This window comes from Pieris rapae, chromosome 20 (assembly GCF_905147795.1).
Source record: "Pieris rapae chromosome 20, ilPieRapa1.1, whole genome shotgun sequence".
NCBI lineage: Eukaryota > Metazoa > Arthropoda > Insecta > Lepidoptera > Pieridae > Pieris > Pieris rapae.
In genome coordinates, this window is record NC_059528.1 from 5,070,499 (window position 1) to 5,097,864 (window position 27,366).

Consider the following 27,366-nt stretch of genomic DNA (forward strand, 5'->3'; position numbering starts at 1 on the left):
GAGTAAATATTGATTGTGTTACGCGGGAAAGTACCTGTATCTTAATGAAGAACTGTTACGCACATATTTTTTTGTTCGGTGGAGCCAAACCTCATTGACCTCGTGTTCTGTGGACTTCTAATGTCCAAAACAATGGTCCGCAGTGACGAGGTAGGTATGACAATTAACTGCTATGAGTAGGTAGCACGAGGGTAGAGGGTCCTTTAAGAAAAGTGGGTTCTTTAAAGGCCGCCAACGCACTCGCGAGCCCTCTCTCATTGAGAGCGTCCACGGGCGGTTTCAACACTTAGTATCAGGTGAGCCTCCTACCCGTTTTTGCTATTATTTATCCAGGTTTATTGGTAAATTGGACCTATGATTCTATATATGATATCCCGGCATCCGCTTGTCATTGTAGTTTTCACTTGTAGGCACGAGATAGGAGTGATTCCACGTAAAAGGTGCCTCCCATATGATAATCAATGGATTAACTAATGTGTAAAATCTATTATTTCCCTAAAGGCTGTAAAGTTTAAGATTTGGGTCATTTTTTAATTATTATCGCAAAAAGCGCCGCAGCCAGGAAAAACTTTTATGTGCTAAAATTGAATAATGGGAAAACCACATTGGCACGCGAGATCAAAGCTCTTTTTTATTTGCAAAACAATATTCTATATATACTGTTAAAAGATTAAATACATACACAAATCGGATTATTTAAGGCTATTTTTTTAATGAAGCTCGGATATTGAGCGTACACTCATTAGTATAGTTAAATAGAAATATAGTTTCTTTAAATCGAACACTTGGACTAACTCAGATGAAAAAGATATGTAGCAATAAATTCTATGTATAATCTATTCTATTAATACAGGTTTATTCTATTAAAAAAAATCTGTATTAATATGAATAATAAATAAAAAACCAATAAATACCGCGATACCATCGTTTGGTGCAATTATTTTTTATTAAGGCGGCTCAATTGTAGTCCACTGTAATTATACTTCAAAGGAGCGGGACGATAGTCGATTAAACTTTTAAATTGGTATTTTATTTAGTTACAATTCTAAAGAGGTTTCATATCATAAGGCTGACAATTGACATCTATGTATCATCAGCAAAGCTAAGTTATACGAAATATTATATTAAAAAGGATTTATATTAAATGAACTTTAACTATTATTTTATTTCCTTTGAGAGAGATAAATTAGTACAATTGTAAATTATATAATTTCCATGAATAGGCTGGTCTCTTGCGTGTTACCCTTGCAACTATTTTTTTTCTGATTTCGCATTACTGAAACTTGATTTTAAAATCAATTATTCTCATGCAAATATAAAATAGCTTACATATTTGTGGGTTTGTGAACATCGCACCGAACATTATAGTTATATTAAATAAAATCAATAATTTGTTTGGTTTGCAACTAATGTATAACAGAATTATGTATAAATATATATGAATAAAATCAATAATAGGAGAAATTCTGATACATATTATGAAAAATATAAGGATGGAGACCTTACAAAGTGTACTCGAAAGGATAAGGATTAATGAAGATGGACAGGACACATTTTTGAGAAGAGAAAAATGTGAATTGTGGAGGAACTTAATAAATGAAAAAGGCAAATAGCAAGAGACGGAAGACGATACAGGGTTCGTTGCCTGGTTGCAGGCAAGACATGGTTAAAGTTTGGAAGGAATAGGGCATAATGAAAGAATCTGCCAGATTTGTTGGGAACGCCCGGTCCCCTCTTTGAACTTATATAGAAGTGAAGAAAGAAAATAACTACAGCGTGACATTCCTTTAAGAAATTGTTGACAAATAAAATTGCGTAAATAAATAACAGGTAATGCCAACAAACAACATATTAGTAATATTTGCTAAAATAGTATCAAGACGCATTCATCGAGTGATTTATCAATAAGATTATATATTCTTTTATATCAAAAAAAATATAATAAAACCTTCTTAGTTGTTACAAATGTTTTATGATATTTTACTGTTTTGTATAAATATTAGTTCGAGAGAAGTAAGTAGAAGGGACAAGTAAAGTCATCCATAACTTGACTCAAAACGGGTCATTGGTTTAATTTAGGTCAAATAATAAGTAGGCAATAAAAAAATACTTTTCAAAGTTATTTATTTTGGATTTATTTAGTAAAAGTTAGTTAAAAGTTACGAAGCACAAAATATAGCGATCAAAAATGTATATTTATATTTATCTGTAGAACATTAATAAATATTATAGCAAATATTATGGTGATGATTTCAAATAAGAAGCGAGAGAGGTACGTCAGGGCCGTGGCCAGTGGATATCAGTGGTCTCGACAGAGGCAGAGAGGCAGAGAGGTGAAGAGATACCCCTTATTAATTATTTTGAATTACTTTTTAATTATTATATTTATTATACTATTAATTTACTGTTGTTTCGTAGGCATCTTCTACATTGATTAATATATATATATATATATATGTATATATATTTCAGGAAAACCGTTGTTATTTAATAAACGCCAATAAATAAGGATAATAATTTAAAGATTCTCCGTAGTTTCTGTAATACACGAGATAAATCCCTTCAGGAAACTTGATCTTTTAAAGGAAACGTCAAACATCATTTGATTGGAATCCACAAGGAAGTCTCAAAGAAACCGGTGATTGGTACTGTGTTACTTCAAATATCGAAAACGGATCAAAGTTTTTGTATGAATTAATCTATATTTAAATTAATTATTCTAATAATCAATAAGAAATTCAGAGAAAAGCAAAGAAGATTGCTATCGGTCTTTTTCGTAACTGTAACATAAGAGCAATAATGATCACAACATTACTGTTGAAAGACTCAAGGAGCCACCGCCGGTATACGAATGTTGAGGTAACTAAATCGCAATTGAAGTTGTAAGGTGCCTGTAGTAGCGGCAACAGATGACAGCTAGAAAGATGTGGAGTATGATAAAATGCCAAGATCAAGCGATGATTGGTCATTTCGGATACACTCTGTTCCATCAATTAAGATGTTTTGGAATAATTCAATGCATGTATTTAATGTGCCAAGATTTGAAAAATTATTAGTTTAAGCAAAAAAAGATAAAAAAACTTGATGCAACAGTAAGACTACTTCTGAAAATAAATGCTATAAACATGCATCATGTATCAAGAGATATTGTTACAACACAGGGGCTCCCTAGTTTGGGGTCTAGGGTTATATCAATTTTGTCGCAACTATAATTTTATAATAACAGCTAAAATCTTAATAATATTCACTAGTACGATCAGAATGTACCTCAATCCTTGGTATATGCTTAAATGTAGTGTGCCTCATCACGTATTCATAAATATACTAGTCACAAATTGTGAAATATTATTTAAAAAAAATTAAATTTCTCTGCAAGTTAATTATTGTCATGCCTTTTATAATAATTCCTTTTAATGTTTCATAATTTTACTCTGTACCTTAGGTAAATATTCCTGTCACAAAATTATAATCATATAGTCATAAAAAGTTATATAATCAGATAAAGTTTTATCTCACCCTTCCTGATTACTATTTTGTCCCATTCGGAGACCCTTGGTCCGTAGGGTCCTAGCGATATAAGGCTTTTCAAGGAAATAGGAAAAAGGTTAGTCGATATTATAGGAGACACACTAGCTGGCAGCTACCTACTACAAAGAATTAGTCTACCTATTCAATAGGGCTCTTTGCCTAGAGATACTTTTAATAATAATATATTTTTAAAGGTTAGTTATTGTTTTTTGTTATATTCATTTATGTTACTTGTAGGATTACTTTATATACGTTAATTAAATGGTTATATTAAGAAATTGTAGAATATATTTAAAAAACAATTCTATTATAAATCCTTCAGTTGTACTCTAATGATGCAATGTTCTGTGTATTATATGTTTAGTCAATGTCAATTTTGTTTATTTTTTTTAGTTCGTAGAATCAATTTACTTCAAAATCCGTAACCCTGAAATGGATCATGGAACCGGTGTATTTTGTGATTCAGTTTAATGATTATTATTGGTGAAATGATTATATCGCTGGGAGTCGAATCCAGGACTTCTGGATTGCATGTATTAACGAATACTGTGAAGACGGATCAATCGGCAAAACCAGCCTGATTAAAGTGCTTTAATTAAAAAAAAGCCCATGTTATCGGAATTGGGCGCGTTTAAGTCTTATATAATATAATTCAAGGTTGGCAAGGGGACTAAAGGCATTGACCTCAGAGCCCTGACTTTGGGCTGAATCGACAAATTGTCGTAATTACCGAATCTTCCTGCGCGGTATTTCCACATACAAACACAGTTTCGGCGTATAAATGTTTAAATAAACTTGGACCTTATGCATTACAACTAATCAGTTGCAACGTTGCAACTAAAATGTTCATCTGACGCTTATCGTCAGAGCCTTTTGTCAATTTAACAAAAAGAGACTTTCCTTTAGTTCAAGAAAAGAGAGCAATTTTTTTTTATAGAATAGTGGATCCGACTGTAAACCAAAAAATGAGCACTTGAGAATTATTATTTATAAGTTATTTTTAATGTAACTTACGATAAAATTATCTTTCATTTTTGACGATGTACTTTACCTTCTACCTTTAATCTACCTTTATGATTGAGCCGATAATTTAAAAGCTTATACTGAAATCTCCACCTTCATGTTGTAGTTTAAATTGGGTAAATAAAATGTTCCCAGAAAAGAGCTCAGTACTACATATTGTAAAATGAATATCCTTAATAACAATTATATCCTTAAAAATAATTATCCTTAGTAACATTTAATAGTTAAGTAGTTTCTTTGCTTTATTTTTTTGCATGCTATCGGCCCAGTAGACACGAAAACAACGTATTATTGCACGAACCAATAGCATTTTGATCACTTGGCTTTTTTAATAAGTCAAAATAATCAAGTTACGCATTGACAATATAGACGCAAATAGGTACTATCTTCAGCATCAAAAGCATAGTATGCAAGCAAGCATTAGTATCATTTAATTACTTAGCATTATTTATTTCTACAAGTGTCGTATATATCTCTCGCTATGGGTGGTTGTGCTTAGGATTGGCTCATCACACTGTTGCTCATAAGCCTACGTAAAAAAACAATTTCAAGCTATTACCTTTATTAGACATATCCCCATTCGCTACATTTAATTGCTGTTTTGAGGGATGTTGATTTCGGGAGGTTATTTACAAAATAGTTATTTTTTATAAAGCCATATTGACGCAGAAGCGACGACTCGTTAATTAGTACTTTTTATCAATGGTCTGACAAAGGCTTTTAAAAGCTAAGTTAATAAGATTAAGTATGACAGTAAAAGGAATTTTAGTTTATCATTCAAACAATAGAAATTCTATAGTAATTTCTATTGTATGGATAAAGTACCAAATAGCTATGGAACACATAAATTATTCGGAAGATAAAAGTTCCGAAGAAATTTCGCGCTACCTGACTGACAGTCGCGAAACGCAACAATACTGTTTATCCTACCAATAAGTAATAAATAGCTCATTTGGAACTTCGGACATTGTGAAACAGGCCCTAAGAATGACAAATAACTCAAAAGTTAACATATTTTTATGATTTCTACCACTCCACTGAAATTTATTAAATAGTTTAAGAATTAATAACTATAGATGATGCAGCTCTCTCGTACAATGCTGAAATGAGGCAGGCAGGAGGGATCACCCCAAACAATTCTTCAGAACACTCACCGAAAATGCAAAGATGCTATTCTATTTTGAAAGCACATCATAAATTCCCTGATTTCTCATGAAGGTGATACATACATGTATTCAAAGCGTTTCATGTTTTGTAAACGTAATAAATAACAAACATACTAATTTCTTCCTGGTGGAACTCAATTCTATAGAAAATCTCTTTTTACTATAACTACTAATATCATTTGAAATTCAAAGTGTTTAGATATATGAATGTGAAGTCCTAGAATTCATAACACCTCTGGGAAAGAAGCGTAAATACTATACATTAATGCATTATTGCATTTTATCACGTACAAATATAATTAATTCCTTGGAAAGCAATAACACAATACAACTTAGCATTTTCATGTTTTTGTTATATAAAACCTTATTATCTGTATATAGATCCTATTCATAAACTAATTAAAAACGATTCAAATTCTTCATTCTTAGTTCTTTTACTACAATGTGTCTCAAAAGAAAATTAATATTCAGTTGGTCGATTAAAAAAGTAAGCAGTGTATCAAAAAAGTGTTTTTTTTATTATTACACACCTTTCACTCATGTTTTGAAAAGAATTTAATATTCTTAAAAAAATCTATAAAATGGTTGAAGATGGTGTATTTTTCAATAAACATTCATAATTATATATCTATAGTGAGAATCTTTCCAATCTTTTTTAAAAAGGACATAAGAACATTTTTTTTCTGTACCCGCATTAAAGGACAACCTACAATGCAGGCACTATGTTACCAAAGATAATAAATTTAATTGTTTTTGGTCCTATACAGCCGGACGAGCGATTAAATCCTCCAAAAGAAAGAGGCCTTTGGGGTTACTTTCGAATTCTACGTAGTCAGAGTGTGGCAAGATGGGATAACCTTCTCCTCACTCCTCCCCTTAGCTTTGAGACGATTTAAAGTAAACAATATACATCACAAAAGTCCTATAAAGCCAATGATGTTATTGTATTAAATGGTCTGTGACGTGTAACAAACAAAGATAACAGATTAGTAAGTCGAGATGCAGATGTTTAAAGTTTATTTCTATTGTAGCAACACTCGTGACGCATCACATGACTATTCGTCATAACGTTATTTTAAACAACCCGTACAGGTCGAAACCAAAGGTTTGGTGACGTTTTAACGAGTGACGTCACATTATGAACCCATATGTTATAATAATTTAATTTTTAAGATGTAGCTGATATTAATCCACTGGCGCTACAACCTTAAAGGCCCTCAGATAAATCCGTTTCTTTGATAATTTTTATATCATAGACCAGTAGGTCGATTTTTGGATTTGAGACACGATTTGTTACGATGTTTTGTTCAACGTATGAGCGAATGTTACACACATATACAGAAAGTCTGGTGCACCGCCGCGGGCCGAACCTAAGACTTCAAGGAGAAGAGTTTCACGCTAAAGCATTTAAGGCAACGAGCTACCATACTATACATTTATATTTATGTATATCTATAGATTTATTTATACCTAGATACAAAAGGTCACCTTTGCCAAAAAATAAAATAGGTTTTATTATTTAAATACATATGAAGATCATATACAGTATCAAAATAAGTAATACGATTTCAAATTGCCAAAAGTAGTCTTTTATTTGGATTTTTAATACTAACTGATTAGCGATCCGCAGTGCAGTCGATGATGTCATGAAAAGCAAAAAACATGCCGCAATTTACTCATAATTGCGACTCAGATTCTTCAGTCAGACCTAGCCCACAAATCATGCAGAGCTCAAAGCCAGATCCGTCGTGTACTTGCGACCCACAAACAAGTCAGACAGATGAGTTATACATATCCTTTATTTGGAGCAGGTGCTATCTGGAGCAACAAATCGATGTAAAGATAAACATCCAGCCGAAAGATTAGGAATTGATCACTTTAAATCGTATTTGGAAGATGTCTACAGTAAGAGAGTGAAATGCGTCACAAAGTACTGCAACAAGAGCGTAGCGGAGGCGAGACGACGGGCCCCCCGATTGCCTATGAATATTTAACAGTAATTACTAATACGATAGAATTCCAAAATCCCACACCAACTATTCTAGATAAAAACATTAAAAAATTAAACTTAGGTATATTCCTAAATCTATCTATCCATAACTAACAATATAGCTAGGAATAGCTATATACAATTGGAATAGCAATATTAGGAAATTTATTTTTATTTATATTTGTACAATAATTAATAAATTAAGGTCTGAAGAGTTTTAGAAGAAGAAGAAGAAATTTATAAATAAAAATAAACAAGTTAATCAATTCTATTGTACAAACTTTCAGATGCTAAATATTATCGATGTCCTTTCATAAGGGTGTTTACGTAATTATTATATATTATATATTTTAGATGAAATACTACTTTCACGTTAAAAAAGAAATGTTTAATGCTTAATTTGCAGGAATTAGACATTTTTATTTCTTTTTTTTATTACTCTCGTAATTGTAATTTCAAATATTTGAGCATATTTGAAATTAGAATTACGAGATGTATATATAAGTATATGTTTAAATGGCAGTGGGTGTGTCATAGGTACAATTTTGGTGCTATTTTCGTTGCGGTAAGATCACATGGCCTATCATGTGATAATGTCGTTCACACGGAGCGCAATCTATGATCTATATGTGATAAAATAAATATCTAATCCTTGCCTACGTTACCTAAACGTACATTAATGTAAGAATCACATTGTGTCGTAATCTTACTGTCCTCTTACAGGTGCACAAAACTATTGTCTATGGTCTGACCGGGAATCGTAGAATTGCTGATTTAAGATTACGCCATTAAAGACACTTTACATATATAGACCCGATAGTCGTTTATTTATGACAATTTTACGACTTCAGTTTTAACTTAATATAGAAACGCTAACTCTGTGAGCATTGGGAGGATCAATATTTATTTTAAGCTCAGACCCGATACAAGGTGTATCGGAATCCTGTACACAGGTCTTTAAAAAATCATTTAAATGATCTTCGACTCCATTTGATATACGACATTATAAAATTGTAATAGGACTTTAATTAAAAATTAAAGATATGAATATGATATGCAGAAACAGTCAATTAAACCTAAACGACATCTACAAATAAATCAATAGCTATACAATATTCGACTGCAAAATTACATAATATGTACATGTTTAGACCTTAGATTTTTAATCGAATTTGTTGGATTTGATTGTGAAAAAGTGATTGTTTACAATAGAAGAAGTATTGTAACTACGTGTTATTATTATTGTATTAAATTCGTATATATATCCTTTTTATTATGTGCATTAAATTTTCAATGTTATTTATTATACATATAATATTTTTTACGGTACTTATATCATACATTTCAAATTCGCTCAAATATACACTTGCCCCACACTAGAATCCCCGGTGTCGTGGGCAGCTAGTCTCATTCAGTTAATATATTAAAGATTACCTGACATATTATAACTAAGATTATTTTAGCAATGCTTTTTTATGTTACAGTACGCAAACGTGCAGGAGGTTCATCTGATGGTGACACCGTCGTCCATAGACACACATTGCAAGAGGGTCGCTGCCGGCCTTTAAGAATGGGCAAGAAGCTTGACGGATGAAGAGTTAAAATGGTTCGGAAATCATCATTCATTCATCAGACATCACGGGCATCTGGTTGGACATAGTTGTGCAGAAAAACTACGTTAAAAGGCTCAGTGCTGGCTTCAGAAACAAAATTGAGAGGTCGCTTTTTCTCACATGTGATTTAATTTACCGTTACGACGAAAGTTAAAATTATTTCTGAAAATAATAATCAGGTTTCGACAGCTCCCATTTTGGCGCCCATATGCGCTAAGTACGTAATTATATTTTTGAACACGATAATTTTCCAAATTTATGGGAATTTGTATACGTAATGTTTTTTGTTATTTGGTAATTGTAAACTATTCTGACTCTATTTTTATTTCTATTTATCGGCTTTTAAAAGGGCAGATAAGAATATGGGGGACATTATAAAAGCGGGTCCAATTTGGATCGAATCGCTAGAAAACGCCAAGATTTTAGAGAAGGCCTTTGTACTTATTTAATAAAGTATGGATAGGGACTAAATAATTTATTACTTTATAATACATTATTATTTAGCATGTAAGCGAAACAGTCGGTATAAAAAGATTTTTATTGTACTTATTTAATCGGTTAATATTAGTAACCATTCTGAGAGTAGGAAGATACTTCACTAATTATCCCTTAACATAACAACACCTGTGACTATACCTGAAAACCTGCTTTTAACTATTTCCATATCGCTCAACAAATATAATTAATATTACTGTTGTAGATTATTACTAATGACCCGTTGAACTTCGTATCATCTACAATTTACATATATTTGTAAACTTTATTGGGATTATTGATAATTTCGCGATTCAAACTAAACTTGAAACAACATTAAAACTGTCCAAAGATCGGTCCTCATACTACAACTTTGAAACACAATTTCTAAAAGTATCTATAATATGGCAACAATTTAACAATTAATTAGGAACAATTTCTATTGAAAAATTCAATTGCCGTTTATACTATTTTTGTTTCGTTATTATTATTATTACTTTTTAATGATGTTTCCCACCGTTTAAACCTTCCCTGAACCTCCACAAATATTTCAGGATATGATCCTAACAAAATAGATAAAATAGTCAAACGGTCAACCCATTATCGAATTTTAGCGATGCAAACAGTTTACATTAAATAATATAATTTGTTAAAATTTCCTGCAACTGGCGAATCGAATTCCTAAAAGTGTATAAATTATTCGTTTAAGACGAAGTGTATTTAATTCAATTAAAAAGCGAAAATATTACTGAGATCAGATAAACCAGTTTTGGCACGAGAATCGTTGCGCAACGTAAATTACAACCTGTCCGAGAATCAAAAGCACAATAAATATGATATTTTGTCATAAATACATCTTCAGCCACCTTGTAATTATGATCTTTTGAAGGTGCATGGTTTTTTATTGCCTGGATATGGATTTATTAAAATATCATAACTTGTTGGTGTGGACTCTGAAAGTATTGTAAGTTTCGTAATAAATTTACTATTTTTTACAATAGTCTATTTATTACCAAAAGCAATCGCACTATATCTAAATGTAAAATACGTAAAATCCCGCTTTTACGTATTTTATTTATTTATCTTTCATACATAAATACTTTTCAAATATATGTCTGTGTATAAAAAGAAACGTGTGTGAACTTATGCACACGCGATAAAAGTTAAACTTCTTTGCAGTAACAAGAATAAGAAAAACAAAAATGTTTTTAAAAATTTAATTCTATGTATGTAGACAAAATGACACTAACAATAGAAAAGAGGTATTTCATACATTGAAAGTAATATTATTACGCATTATCTAGTTAATAATAAATAAAGTTTATTTTAATATCACAAAAAATATAGACTTACTTCAAGGTGTCCGTTTTTTTGAGACGGTGTGCGCGCTCATCGTAAAAATTTATTCTCATCATTTTTTCAACTTCAAATAGAACCAGTGGCGCTACAACTGGGCTTCAGATTTCTGTATCCATTTCGTATAAGTGCCTGACACACGCCGTCGATGTTTGGATTCAGGCATGCCTTACGAAGTTTTATTTCGACCTTGTATTAAATGTGTACAACTAGGTTAATACTACCTCCGACCTCAAGACTCTGAGCCAACCTGACGCCAACAATTTGGTCGGGAATCGAACCCACTCTAAACCACGCAGATGTTCTATTTACTATGACTTAAAAACGCCGTTTTCAAATTATTTCGTCATGTGAAACCTAATTACTTTACTAAGAATTTCATTTAAGTAATATTTCTCCTAAGAAGGTGATAAGCAAACACTAAATATAGAAACTAGGACTAATACGAATGAATCATTGATTTCTTTATTTATCAACCACACCCATTTTGAAATATAAGACGTAACAAGGGAATCCCCAAGTATAAAAAATATTCTTATTAAATATTTTATAATAATACAAATAATTTGGTAAGTGGATCTTCAATATGTAGTGGAAATAAACAGTTTTACCTATTTCATACATTTTGAGAACTCATATTGAGGCGTTAATATTTCTGAAATACAAATTGTATCTCAGAAATGTGACTAACGTCTATTATGAGAATAAATGTCTTTAAACCTATCTATTTGGTAGTTTGTTCCATATAATTGTTCCATATGATATCTTAAGTAATAAAGAATAATGAAATAAATATATACTATATATATTGACATTAGCATTACACTTATAGTAAAGTATCCATCTCTTACGCTTTTTCCTAGATTTCCCCAACAGACAGTGCCTACGTGACTGGGAGGCAGGTCGGTGCACCCATTGCAAATATCATATCTATGCCAAATCACTCCCAATGCAAATCTCTCACTATCCACAATGTAATATTAACTCTATCCAGCTGACATAAAGATGAAAATCAGATATAGAATTCCAATACTTACAACCTTTGGCGTCTATAGGGGTTCACATTTCTGTAATTGGTACCTTCCCTCACTTCCCTCGCTCGTATGTCATTTGATCTTGTAATGTTGCCATTTTACTCATCAACACAATTAAAATGCGGCTGTAAATATTTGCTTTTACGAGCAATTTTACATTTAGAAACAATTATTACACAAAGGAAGTGTATTATATGAAGCAGTGGTTTGAAATTATATCTAGTATAAAGAATTAGAATGGCGTATGAAAGAAGTATATACCTATGCAATAAAAATATTGTTATTTGCAATATTTGTGAATTCTTGTGCAGACAAATGTGAGAAATGATTTTAACCAACGATTATATTTATTATATTTTACGATAAAAGATTGTAAAATAATGAAGAATTAATAAATAAACAAATTTAAATTGTCATTGTTACTATGTAGATTCAGAAAATTGTAACTGCTGTAATTTGATTGTTATTTTTAGTTTCTTTTTTATAGAACAGGGGGCAAACGGGCAAGAGGCTCACCTGATGTTAAGTAATACCGCCGCCCATGGATACTCTCAATGCCAGAGGGCTCGCGAGTGCGTTGCCGGCCTTTTAAGAATTGGTACGCTCTTTTCTTGAAGGACCCTAAATTGAATTGTATAAATAAAAATATATGTTATTAGTTGAACAAATAACATATATTTTTCAATCATATTGAACTAGTCTCGGCACATCTGTTAAGCATTTTGCTCAGAGGATGAAAATTTAATCTAAACAGTAACTGCTGGGATCCCATGACCAATACATTTGTCAAATAAAAAGAATCGTAAAACGCATATTAAGGTCAAAACAATGCTGTAGATTATCATCTCGTTTACTATTCTTATTATTGAGTCCGCATTAATTGATTTTTAAGGAAAGTCAATTCAGTATGAATAAAGATGAGTTTCTATTGGGTTTCTGAGATAAGGAAATCAAGGTTATTTCCATAAAATTATTTCTAAAATCGGAAATTTTGCTAAACTCATGAGTCGACGATCGGAAATACCATTAAGATTTATCAACTTAAATTATTTAAATAAATAATAGACTTTAATAGAAGCTAGCTGCTCCACGAAATTTTTCCGTCCTAATATGATTTTTTAATGTTTTAAAAACTACTTTAATCCTAAGTATCAACGTATAATTGTCTATGGCATCACTATTATTATTCTTACTGTATATTGTTGGCCTAGTAGCTCCAGCGTGCGATTCTCACACCTTAGGGTGACTTTATATGCGCGTGTAACACTCGCTCGTACCGTCAAAAAAACAACTACATGGGTCAGACGGCTGATACCTACTTGTCTATGGTATAAAATTGATCAAAGGAACGTATGTAATCTGTATTGACTTTGTCTTGAAATTGAATTTTAAAATTTTATGTCAGCTAAAATAAGTGGGCAGTATATTCTTGGACGCATCGTTAAATTTTTAGTGCACAGTTAATGTGGTCGTGATTCTGTTAGCACGAGGTCGGAACCACATTACACGTGGATCAAAAAACACTTTTCAGTGTTGATTATACATTTATTTTTGTACCTATACAAAGCTCGCTTACTTGGTTACTTGCTCCGAGATGTTAGCTAAGTGTTTTTATAATTAGCGCCAGTACATAATAACTTCTAGCATAGAAACCGATGGCGATTCCGACATTTTTGTATGCCTAATGGAAATAGTTATTTCAATATCTGTAGCTTTGACGTCATTTTTTCAAGGTTAGCGCGGTACAAAAATCAGCATTGTAGTCTATTGATCAGGTTACATGGTACTAAAAGAAGAGAACGCAAACTCCCACCACATAAGTTTGGGAACGTGGTGATAGAGCTTTTTAAGAAGCTTTAAGAAGTCTCTAATAACGACTCCCCCAATAGTTAACTGCTTCGTAGTTCTTTACAAATTATTTAACTTGAAATAGTTATACAACTTCTTTGAATTCCAATTCAATCCATAAAAGATTACTGAACTTGCCTACCAAAGCTTAACATCTTAATTCGAGCTGGTTTTTGTATCCAACTATTTACACCCGCTACTATAAAGGTGTTACGAACGTCGTGGAGCAAGAAAATACTGGATAAGACCAGTATGAATATATCCGATACATTACATATGCAGCTTTGTGGCCTCTGAACCCTGTAGGAACACGACTGCTTGGTCCGCCTTTTACCCACAATTTTGATTATACTGGTTTTGTAATGCATTTATTTTTTAAATTAAGAACAGGATAAAGTTTTACTTTAATTAAGTAGTTGTATAAATAAAATCTGTGAGTGAGATGAAATTTTGTTTGAGATTGGCATAAGAAGAAAATGTCTTTCTTGATATATTTAAATTAATGATGATGCCGTTACCGTTACGTTTTCTAAGTTAGATTATACCGCGCACCGGCACTGTGTGTTACCAGATTCTCCTCCAAGGAAAGATAGTACCAATTTTTGAAAGGCAGCGAACTTCCGAGCATTCTCTGGCTTTGTACACTCTGTACATGGGCTTATATCACTTATCATCAGGTGAGCCTTCTGCCCGTTTGCCTCCTATTCTATAAAATATCTTCACCGATCTTTGACTGTTGTTGTTCATTACTAAGGGTCGTGAAGTTGTTTCATATATCCCTTCTCTTCGGCAAGCTTTAACGCCTGTGTGTGAGCGCCTACCGAATTTACGCAATGAGTGTCAAAAACACAAAAATATTTATAACTAGTTTGTAATAGAAACCTCGTAGAAACTATACAATTGTGTATTTAAAAAAGTTAAAAATATTATGAGGTTTAAAAATTAGACAGACATAATGTGTAAAAATGTGAATATACTTCTAAGTAAAACCTTTTCTACTGTTTGAGATATTTCTTAACATTAAAACATTCAATCAATGAGAAAATATACTAATTATGCTAGCTTATAAATTAATTGTGTACTAGACATTTTTATTTATTTAGAAGGATTAACAGTTTATTACTAACTTACTAAATAAAATGTACTTTTTACGACATTAAATAAATTTTTACATATCGTTAAGTAATAATAGGTTAACTGGATAAGTAACAATAAAATAATTGAATTCAACATATAAATATAAATCAAATTAAGTAATAAACTAAGTAAAAAATTGGTTAAGTAACACTTAACAGTTTAGTATAACTTAACTTATGAATCACCATTTATTCCACTGAGGAGCTCAGATGTCAAAGCTCTCCTTGACGACACCACACTTGAGGCAGGTCAATATCACAAGTTAAATTATTAACTTATCGTAAAGCAGTTCCCTCTGTAATTGGTGTTAACTTTAAATATCACCAAAAATATAATAGTAAAATGAGCCGTCACGCCTGGCAGATGTGAAACATCGATATTATTTTTTTAAAAGTAATATGCAGAAAAGAACAGACTGTGATAGGAAATAAATATGTTATAATGATAAAATAAAATATTACGATTTTTTTCCAGATAAGGATGACTATTTGTTAATAAACATTATATTCATTAAATATTTTTAATGTGAAATTTACTACTGCATTTAGACTGTATATCATACAGTGTGGCGACGCGTCGCCACGGCATGCGTCGCCACGCCAGAAATCGGTTTTACGTGCGGCTATAGATGTTTCACATCTAAAGAAAACTTACAAATACAACAAAAACTAATAAAAAATGGAATGTTAGTAAATAATATTATACCATCCGGCAAATATATATCTCCATCGATCGGCGTGTGTAGAATGCGTTTTTGTGTTGAATACATTGCATACGAAGGTAGTAGACTGTTTCATGGAATTCATATGAAAACTTACTTTAAAACGAGATACTATTCACTCTATCCTAAGATACCTATATGGCGTTGTAATGCTCGACAACACATTTAAATTAAAAATTTCAAATTTAATCCAATTAACGCGTTATTATATAATGTTTTGATTGGTTGTCAGCAATATCAATCGATTTGTATGCCACATTTGAGCATTATAATAAAACATGGTCTAGTCATATGACATGTCTCCATGGTAACAAACAAGCTACAGTGATTTTAAAATGACTACTTTTTAAAATATTTCTTGCACAATCAGTTAGATGGTTTTTGTTTTTTTTTAATATTGATAAATAGCTGAAAATTTCAATTAAAGAATTAATAAACGTGTTTAATTAAAGAATTAAAATCGTTTTGAAAGAGTATTTATGTATTATTATTAATATATTTAAGTAAGAAATTTAGTATTTACTAATAAGAATATTTATACATATATTTCTTTAACAAATATTTATACCTACATATATCTTGATTACACGATCTTCGATTTACATAAGTGATATTACGTAAAATATATTTTAATTGGAAATTAATTAATTACTATTATTAAAGGCGAACTTAAATTAACTCTTGTTAAAAAAAGTAATCTTGAATTTAACAATAGCATTACAACCTTGAACACACGGTAGCAATTTATTTTAAATATCTTAATATTGCCGTAAGAGATAAAATATAGATAAAGTTTTTTTTGTCGTCTCTTAAAATGCGTCAAATACTTCAATATTGGGCTAGAATATTGCCTTGGAGTTGTCAGAACAGTTGGAGTTTGTTTGGATAATGTGTACTATGTTTTTTTACTTTGGATTTTTAATTTAGTATTTCGCCAGTAAACCATCGTATCGAAGGGCCGAATATAAATATTATACGATAATTCGGTATGTCTCATGACATTAACCACTAAGCCACGCATGATTATTTTTGCCTGAACACCCAATCAACTGCATATTCCTAAAAAATCTTATAAGCTATAGATATAATAATATAACTTCACCAGGCATAGCTTGTCTCGTGTCGTCAACTCGACCTGAATGGGAACCAGCTCAATTCGCATTACAACCGCGATAACTGAGCGTTTCCATTGTATTGCAAATATTTGACGTGACGCATGACGTATTTTTTAAGTTTTTTTTTTGGCGCGTTAGGTTCATGAGAAATTAAACGATGAAAGTAAATTTTTAAGATGCGCGCGCTTACCGTCACAATAAACCGACACCCTGAAGCTGGCTGTAGTCAATATTTTTGTGTTTTTGTGATATTTAAAAGAACTTGAATTAACTAGATAATGCGTTATGATAACACTTTCAATGTATGGTATTGCTAGTGTCGTTTTATCAACAAAGGTAAATAAAGGTAGGAAATTTAAAAAAAAATCCTGTTTCGTCAAAGAAGTATAACTTCTAACGCGTACATATATACGTACACCCACGATTTTTTTTCTTGTTCAATATATACATTGTATCGTATACAGTACATCTTATCATTTAGATTATGGCATAATAACATTTTTAAAATAGTATATAAATGTATAAATAAGTAATATAATGATTCCATCTCTCAGCTCATCGTTTTTAGCCGTTTAGGATCTTCGCCATAAAGTTCTCCAAAAAGCAAACTCTCTTAAAAGTCTTCTTAATAAAACTTTTTAGCCATATCCTTTCATGACTTATAGAGGTCATGTTTTTTCTTATTCTTCTGTATTAAATTAATGTAATTCATGAACTTTATAAATTTATTTAGTTTTTTTATTTTGGAAGAATTGTATAATTTTGCAAAGTAGCTTATAATTTCCACCTACTTGAGTACTATTTAAAATACTTTCTAATGTTTACTTTGATAATGCGGAATTCATTATTTAAAGCCTGAAATAATGTTTTTAACACTTTATTATTCTGATTAATATTATTGCGTACAACACCGAAGGCTGTATGTAATATAAAATCAAATTTACTTTTATTGTAAGTACTGCTGTATGATCTGTTTTTAATATAATTATGCTGTATAAAATTAAATATAATTACGTTGAAAATAGGAATATAATTAAGACACATTTAATGTGATTACTATTATTAACCATTTGGCCCATTAGGATGATTCTTATCAAGCGTCAGTAAATTAACTTTCTAATCGTGTCGTGAGATAGTGGAGCTACTCCTGTTTGTGGCCTACGTGCGCGGACGCACGTACAACATAGCGCCGGGTTCTATTCCCATTGAGATTTTTATAAGACGTGTATCATTTGCCATTAAAACTTGATATCAATCCATTAAACTGGATAAATGTTATGGTCCATTTTTACCGTATTTTTTTCCTATTTGTGTGTTCTGTTTTAAACAAATATTTATTTAAGTCATACAATTTGGATATTTAAGGTTATGAATAAGGTAATTCGATCAGTAAAACCGCCACATATCTTAGCTGCCAAAGAGAGTCAATAATTGTCTTTACCTTTAAACATGTTATTTTCTATCAATCAAATTGAGTTTAGTCAGTGACGAACGCAGATGTTAAACGATGCAATAAGACTGATCAAATGAGTATTAAAAGAATTTTATTTTTAGCATTCGACACTACAGTAGAGAATACTTAAATTAAAAGAACACATCATTCGTCTCAAATATTAAAACAATGCTTTGTAACACTTTTTTATTGGTAACACATGTCACAAAACAATCAATATTGAATAATAATTCTATCTTCCACATTAACATTTAAATAGAGAGTGATTATTAAATATCGCAGTGGCGTAATAAACACATAACTCTTGATAAAGTCGTGGTCGTGCGTAGATGACAAGCAAGTAAATAAAAAACATATACGCAATTACTATAATAATGAAGTAGGTACATAGGAAATATTTTCATCTCCAACACTCTAGTAAGTTATTTCATTTCTCCACTCCACCATTGCAGAGGCGAAGTAAGCTGCAAATACTTGGTACTTTATTACTTGGCGCTTGCAATAACGACATACGCCCGAACCCGATAATTAATCCATATACTCAGATTGAAAGCAATCTGAGATCAGACCGTGACAGTCGATCGATCTCCTATCTGCATCCTAACCCTACGTAGACAATGTATTTTTGGCGACGGATAGAATGCAATCTCTTCGTTCTTATAACTCATATTTGATAATCAATATAAACCAAATAAAGTAAATAAAACCGTAAACGTAAAATAATATTTAAAATATTAATATATACATGTCTATGTTTAAAACATATGAAATAGCTTTTAATTATTTTAAAAACTGGTGTAATATAAAATCTTAGGATATTGGCACAGTTAAACTGTCATTTTCATACAAAGGTCTATCGACAGATGGTTATTGCAATCGATTGGCAAAGTTTTTATCAATATTTAGATTAAGATGTCTATCTCAGATGGTCAAAAATGGATTTTATTTTTATTTTTATTTTTATTTATTTGGTGCACAAAACACATTATAATCTTTACAAAAATAAACTTAAAACTAATAGTTAAGAACAGGATTCTAATGTAAAACCATGTGCACACTGCAAAATTAATGTTACATCAATAAAAGGCTCATAACTAACAAAGGTAACATAGTAAAAAAAAAAACAATAATAATAATAATAATAAGTTCCTCGACACCAATTTAACGTAACGTTAACCAGGACCACAAGGGTCAGCACTTAACCTACGATGGAGGATGTCTTTAACGACACTAATGAATTTATTGATGTTGCGACAGAATATGTCCACAAGTAAGTGGTTGCTCTTTGCCAACTCGTTATATTGACGAGCCATCCTGGTCAAAGGGTTGTAAAAAGAGATGTTATTCTTATAAGTTTGAAGGGAAAATAAATTGACTTCGTTAGCTCTACGGGCACTAAATCTAATGTTAAGGCTAATGTGAGCTAGTAGTTCGGGAGAGTCTATAATGGAGTGGGTGATTTTGTAAAGGTAAACTAAGTCGAAGACTATGCGTCTGGATTCTAATGGTTGAACTTTAAATTTCAGGAGTCTATCGCAATAATTTAAGTTAGACCGGCCAGGTTTTATACGATAACATAAAATTCTGAGAAATTTCCTCTGAATTCGTTCAATATCGTCAATGTGCACCTTATAATTCGGCGACCATATAGGACTACCGTATTCTAATATACTTCTTACGAGGCTGAAGTATAAGTACAAGGTGCTACGAGGATTTTTAAAACCTTTTGTGGATCTAAGAATAAAACCCAGTAGATGGTTTGCTTTAGACGTGATGTGACTATAGTGGGCACGGAATGAAAGCTTGTCATCGAACAGGATACCTAGGTCTTTTGCAACATCTGATCTGTTAACTAATTGACCATCTATGACGTAGTTCCATACGATTTTGTTTCGTTTATTAGTAAACGATATGACAAAACACTTGTCTATATTTAAATACATGTAGTTCGTCTTGCACCATTGTGATACGGTATTGATATCACGCTGTAATGTTAAGCAGTCATCTAAATTAGTAATAGAAGTAAATATTTTTAAGTCATCTGCATATAAGAGACAATTGCAGGACAGTTGTTGAATAAGGTCATTAATAAAAACTACGAAGAATAATGGCCCTAAGTGGGAACCCTGAGGTACTCCCGATGTAACTGCGATAGGTGCAGAGATGAAGCCCTTTAACGCAACCAACTGAGTTCTAGAGTCTAGGTATGAGCAGATCCATCTATATAAACTGCCGTGGATACCATGTGACGCTAACTTATGACAGAGCAGATGGTGATTTACTTTGTCAAAAGCCTTAGAGAAGTCAGTGTAAACAGAGTCAACTTGGCCACCTGTGGCAAACACTTGACAGAGATAGTTTTTGTATTCCAGAAGGTTAGTGACCGTAGACCTGTTTCTAACAAAACCATGTTGCTTGTCTGAAAGAACAGGCTTAAAATGACTGAACAGATGAGTATACATCACTGACTCAAATAATTTAGCAGCGCAAGATAAAATACTTATCGGTCTATAGTTTTTACAATTGGACTTATCACCACTTTTATAAATAGGTATTATGTGGGCAGTTTTCCAGCGCTTAGGAAACACACCACTAGTTAACGATTTATTAAAGAGAACACATAATGGAATGGACAACTCCTTTCCGCAACTTTTTATGAAAATAGGAGGCAGAAGGTCAGGACCCGCCCCTTTGTTAATATCCAAACTATCTATTTTACGTTTGATATCTGTTACCGTAATAGAAAAGCCAGATAATATATTAAAATACGTGTTATTTACAGCACCAGATTGGTCAGTGTATATAGTTTTATTAGTTTTATCGTCAAAAACCGAACCAAAGTATCGCGAAAAAAGGTCACATATCCCCTGACCGTCTGTCTCAGAAGTATTTTCAAGTGTCATGGTGTGAGGCACTGAAATATGGCCTTTACGATTATTCACAAATCTCCAAAATGATTTTATGTCCTTGACCAACGAGTCCTCGATGGATGCGATATACTTGTCGTAACAAATCTTGGTAAGAAATTTGCATCTCTCCCTCAGCAAAGAGAAAACGTCGTAATCGCGGGGATTCCCAAACCTCTTAAACCGTTTATGATATAAGTTTTTTTCTTTATTACATTTAATTAAGGATTTGCTGTACCAGACTGGATAAGATGAGAATTTGCTACAACAACTTGGTGTATTTCTTGATATTATTTCAAATAAAAGCTCATAAAAAGCTTCGGTGCACTCATCAATACAAGGGGACGATAAGATTTCGGACCAGTTCACAGACTGGAGTTCAGATTTAATGTTTTCAAAATTACATTTAGCAAAATTAAGCCGTTTAATGTTAGCGCGTTGAAGCCCTTTAGAAATCTGAATCGGAGAAAGAGTAATCAAAATTGCGGGATGATTTTTATCTAACAAACTTAATGCAAGTGTTTCATTGACACTTATACAATCTATATTAGAAAGCACCAAATCCAACAAGCGAGCGTTTGCATTTGTGATAAAGTTATGTTGTTTTAGATTACACAGTGACATTAATTCATTTAGTAGAAGGAGCTTCTTACTCGGGTTAGGGGAAATTGACAGAGAGGGATTAACCGAATCAGAGTAATCAGGTGTGTTAAAATCACCAATTAATAAGAAATTATCCAAAGGGAAACGATTAAGAAGTAAATTTTGGCAATGGCTATAAAAGAGTTCAAGCTTGTTAATTCTAATATCAGGAGGCAAATAGCAAACACATAAATTTATGCGAGAAGTGTCACGTGCTTCAGGAATAAGAGTAACCCAGACATCCTCCATATCACTATCCCACGATGCTTGACGGATGACCTGGTATTTTTTATGGACGGCGAGTAAAACTCCACCTCCCTCGGTTTTAGCACTGGAGGAATCCGCACGATCTCGTCTGAAGAGATTGTAACGGGCGTCAACAACTTCGCCATCGAAAACACTCATATTTAAGTTCGTTTCCGTCAAGCATATAATATCGAAGTTAGAATTTAACAGATTTAAAGAAAATTGAGTTAACTTGCTACGAATTCTGTTTACATTTTGATAAAATATATTAATCATTGTGGAAATAACGTGTGATCCAGTATATAAAAACAAAAATTGATCAAGTAACTTACTAAGCAATGATAAACAAACAAATTAGTAGTAGTAATAACAATTAAGACAATTTAGTGAAGGAATCATGACTTTTAATTAGAATGGCCGGGCTTGATTCATCCTTACGAACATAAATTTGGCCATATCGCACCCAAACAAACCTGTAGTTCTTGTCAGTAGAAAATTTACGTGCCGCATGGTGTAACTCTTTAGCTTCAGGAGACAAATGTTCAGACAAGTATATCCTGCTCGACGACGAGCCGCCAATACCAATATCGGTAGTAGATAGTTTGGTGTCAGGGTGGGACTTATTGAAGCGAGTCAACGCAGACAAGAGTGTATCACGCTGACGCTGCGTTGAGAGGGTAACTAGTATGTTTCGCGGCCTTTTGGAGTTTGAGTCCATCTTAGCTACACGACGACATGCTTTAACATCACTCTCAGATACCACAACATTTAAACACTCACAGAGTTTTTTGAATAACTCCATCAGATTCTCAGACTTGCTTTCGGGTACCTCGTGAATCTCGAGGTTTAAGTCACGTGAAATCTTTTCAACTGTAAATAAACGACTCTGGAGTTTTGATAACGTGTTTTGAGATTTCGTAAGTTCAGTCTCGAGTACCCTGATTCGATTGTCTTTGTCTGCAATATTTGACTTCAAATCATTTTGTTCTAAGATGATAAAATCCGTTGTCGTCGTGAAGTCAGCCTTTACCAACTCAACAGCTCGGCTAACCTCGTCGGTCACCATGTCCTTCAAGTCCTTTCTAAGCGCGGACCGTAGATTTAGCATAAACGATGAGTCAGGGGACAGTTTCAAGTCTATAAGTTTGCTAATACTGTCCAACGTAACCGGCTGCTTAGAAAAGTCAGCGCCTGCAGAAGTTTTCGTGGCAAAATCACACTCCGGCTCTTTACACGTCGTTATATATGAGGAGGCGCTTGGTGATTGGTTATTGCGACCCCGCCGGACAGGAGTATTATCGTCATTGTTTTTACGCCGAGTTACATTCTGACACAGAGGACAATTAAGTGATGCCAATTGCTCAGCACTGAGCTGCTTAGTCGACCCGGCAGCAACATCAAGGCATTCATAACAAAACTTGCGTTTGCAATTATTACACTTTAAAAAATGATCGACATTTAATACGTTATTACAGCCATGGCACTTCATAGCTTGATTAGATTCACTATTATTCACTTCACTGATTTTACGTATTCTGTATTACTTCAAATTTGACTTATAAAAGCTAACACTATTGTTAAAAATTGAATAATAACACTTATAACACGGCTAATAATACTTTAGATTGGATTGATATAGGTTATTGTGTTTGGGCGTTAATGATGAATTTTTAATGGAAAATACTGATCATATGGTTCGTAGACTGATGGTGTACATGATTTCAAATTCGATTAATATGACCCGCCGTATACGAATTTCTCGACTGGTGTATTCATATTCTCAACCGGTAATAATATTATTACTTTACGGGACAATCTCAGTAATTTGTATGTTAATGAATAGTTTGCTTACGCTAATCAATGACAATTTGGTTATAATTTACACAGTTACTTATTTCTGAAGCAAGGCTGTCTATCTTCGTTCTGTATTAGCATTTAACTACATTTATGCAGTCTTTATGACATTCAATTAGCGTAAACTTAGTCTGTGACATTTAGCAAGGATAAGTTTAAAAAAATAACATTTCTCGATTATATCTCGATACATTCATATCTCACATGGATTGTTTACTTAAAAATGCCCTTCGTTTTTTATTGACATGTATGACGTCAGAGAACCACTCGAAACGTCTACACATTTATACCTGTAAAGATTTTACGCCTTATTCAAACTATAGTGTGGAACAATTGGCAGGTATATTGCTAACAAACATACAACAAGATCAGATGGTACGCAAACAATCTCAAACGATATCTCGTCTTATAATTAAATAATATATAAAGACGAAATTATGCTATAATAATTCGTATCATAATCGGGAGCGATTAATTTAATCAGTCCCATAATAGGCAACGATATTGTGGCAATGACCTCGACGTCAGTAGAGTCAGGGGCGCGGTAATGACGACTGACGAGTGCGCCGGCGCCGTCATATGATAAAGTTACGTCACATATTATAGACGTAGGCGAACATTCGATCATTCTTAATTTGTTGTAATATTTTAATTTTAATTAGTTATAGATAAGGTTGTTTTAATCTCTTCTCCTATATCTCTTATAACCGAGGTTAATAATGCGTAACAGGCATGTCTCAACCAGAAATATCTGGTATGTCTGTGTATCTTATATCTTTAAACGAGCAATTCTTGTATATAATAATTATAATATATTGTTAATATATTATAATTGGAATCTCGGAATCGGCTCCAACGATTTTCATGAAATTTAGTATACGGGGGGTTTCGGGGGCGGTAAATCGATCTAGCTGGGAATCATTTCTAGAAAATGTTATTTTATTCGTGTTTTATCAACTTAAACAGAAACTTACTACTTTACTTTTTTGTAAGATCGAAAAATATTATTCATATTTCATCATTTCATTAGTATGTAATTCGTACTTAAATATACTTTCCAAAAAACACAATTTATAAAAAAAAATACCGAGCAAGGCTTGGTCATCCAGGTATTTCTCTATAAACGCGATCAGTGTTATAGACTCATAAATGCCTGTCAGTTTCATTAAACAATGAAAATTTTAGTGTTTTAATTTTAATTTTAGTATGAATATTAAAGTTTGTCTGTAATAAATGATAAATTTCAATAGACTATAAATGAAATGATAATAATGAAAAAAATATAAATGTCACAAAATGTCAACATACTGATTTCATTTTTCGTAAATTTATAATACTGTAAATATATACATTTTGGCTTTAAAAAAATCATTTTCTGTGTAATGGTGCAGTCATTTTCTGACTTTGAGCAAAGTAAACATGTGATAGCTGATGTTATAATTTTGGGATGCAGCCTCCCAGGAATCGTTACGGCTCATAAATTAAAAAAGAAGTTTGGGGATTCAATGGAAATTGTGGTCCTAGACCTTGCTACGACCAGAAAAAATGACTCCAAATGCAATGTTGCTTTCCAAGACGATGGAGAAGAAGAAATAAAAGATGACATTTGTGAAGGAACAGCTAAAGAAAAACTAGACAATGTTGCTAGATTTTACTTAGCTTTATACTCTAAAGAATTTAATATTCCCCTACCAGACGCAATTATTGCTCCAGATTTCTTTAAAACTGATCTTAGAAAGCTTTTCGAATGCACAAATGGCAGTATAGTTGAATGTAGAGATAACTTTTACAATTTCGACTATTTAAATTTCTTAGAAAGGTTTGAATTGAATCAATATCAGGAATTGCTAGATCAGAACATGAAAGCTCTTTTTCAGTCGCATAAAATAGACGATGAGTGTGAGAGGCGTCAGTTACTGTACTATGACCGAACAGCAATGGAAGAACATCTCTGTAACTCGTTACTTTTTAGTTCGTCCAGAGATATTATGCGATTAACAGTGAGACTCGTCTGCGGTGCACCTGCTGATTCAGTATCTCTATTATTCTACTTACATCAATGTTACAGAAGTGCCAGTGCAAGAAATCATTTCGATGGAGACAATACAAAATTGCGAGAGAAGCTACTAGGATTCTGTCGAAAACGCCTAACAAGCAAACTACAACAGAGTGTGGCCAGTATCACTTATCCTGCAAAAACAATTAAAGAAATCCGTTCCTATTCTCAGGAGCAGGTTATATTAAACGGAATAAAAGGAGAGACGAGCTACATCTGCAGTTTGCTTGCAATGGCCTTGAGACCTGATCAGCTGAAAAACATACAAATGGGCTCAGACTTGTTGTCAAAAAAGGAATATGAAATAACATCGACAATGTGTTCCGGAAAGGCGAGGAAATTTGTTATTCAGTATGAAGATAACTTTTGGAGGCGCTACGGTTATAGTGGTGATATTCTCAGTCTTAGAGGGCCAATAATATGGGCAACAGAACGCCCAAAAATGTCGACAACTGGTAGCCAAGAAAAATTTTCCGCGCTTGTTGGCTACTTAAAGGTAAAGGATAATATAATAAATAACAAAGAGGCTGTAGTAGACCAGCTAATTCGATTGTTTGGAGATGAAGCGGGTGATTTTGTGAGCTATAAGGAAACTGATATTCAAGACGTGTTTGTTCCGAAATGTGGAGACTATGTAGGGCTCAGAAAACTTACAACGATTGGATGTAGACTTTTGGAGTGGGGAGCATTAGATGTTTTCGCTGAAGGTGATGTAGCAGCTGCTTTGGAAGCTGGGCATACTGCATACTTGCATTTGTTAAGTTGTTTACGACCGCAAGCGCAGACATATGAGGAACTCAGTGCAGGAGAGTGGCCAACATTATATACTGACAGTACAGTATCAAGATGGATTGCGGGAATTAATATAATGAAGGGTGTTCGTCTAAGTGTATATACTACTTTGTTCTATGTCGGATTTCGTATATTGCAATCGTTTATGCGTAAATAAATTCTGTGCCTGTATCTGTTACAAAAATACCTTTCACTTACATAATATATTAATTATTTAGAGTCTTGAACTATTAACACACTGGCTAACTAAATGGTCTTACATACGCTTTTCAATCCAGCATTTTAATTAAATTAAATTGTTCCACGAATAATTTTATTATTTTACAGTTTATGCTCGTACATGCAGATTTCATTGACATGTTTATGATGCCATGTAGATCACGCGGTAAATAAATAATTCTCGGAACGTATA

At 32.5% G+C, this 27,366-nt stretch overlaps 1 protein-coding gene across 1 annotated transcript; it reads left to right on the forward strand.

The window, feature by feature from the left end:
- Positions 1-25,419: 25,419 nt before the first annotated feature.
- Positions 25,420-27,111, forward strand: LOC110993663. The gene has a single exon (XM_022260009.2). It carries the CDS (start codon positions 25,489-25,491, stop codon positions 27,109-27,111), a length of 1,623 nt encoding a protein of 540 aa, XP_022115701.2. The 5' UTR covers positions 25,420-25,488.
- The last annotated feature ends 255 nt before the right edge of the window (positions 27,112-27,366 follow it).

Bases quoted from the DNA above. Each gene is read 5' to 3' on its own strand.
- LOC110993663 (XM_022260009.2), top strand. From the start codon at position 25,489: ATGGTGCAGTCATTTTCTGACTTTGAGCAAAGTAAACATGTGATAGCT.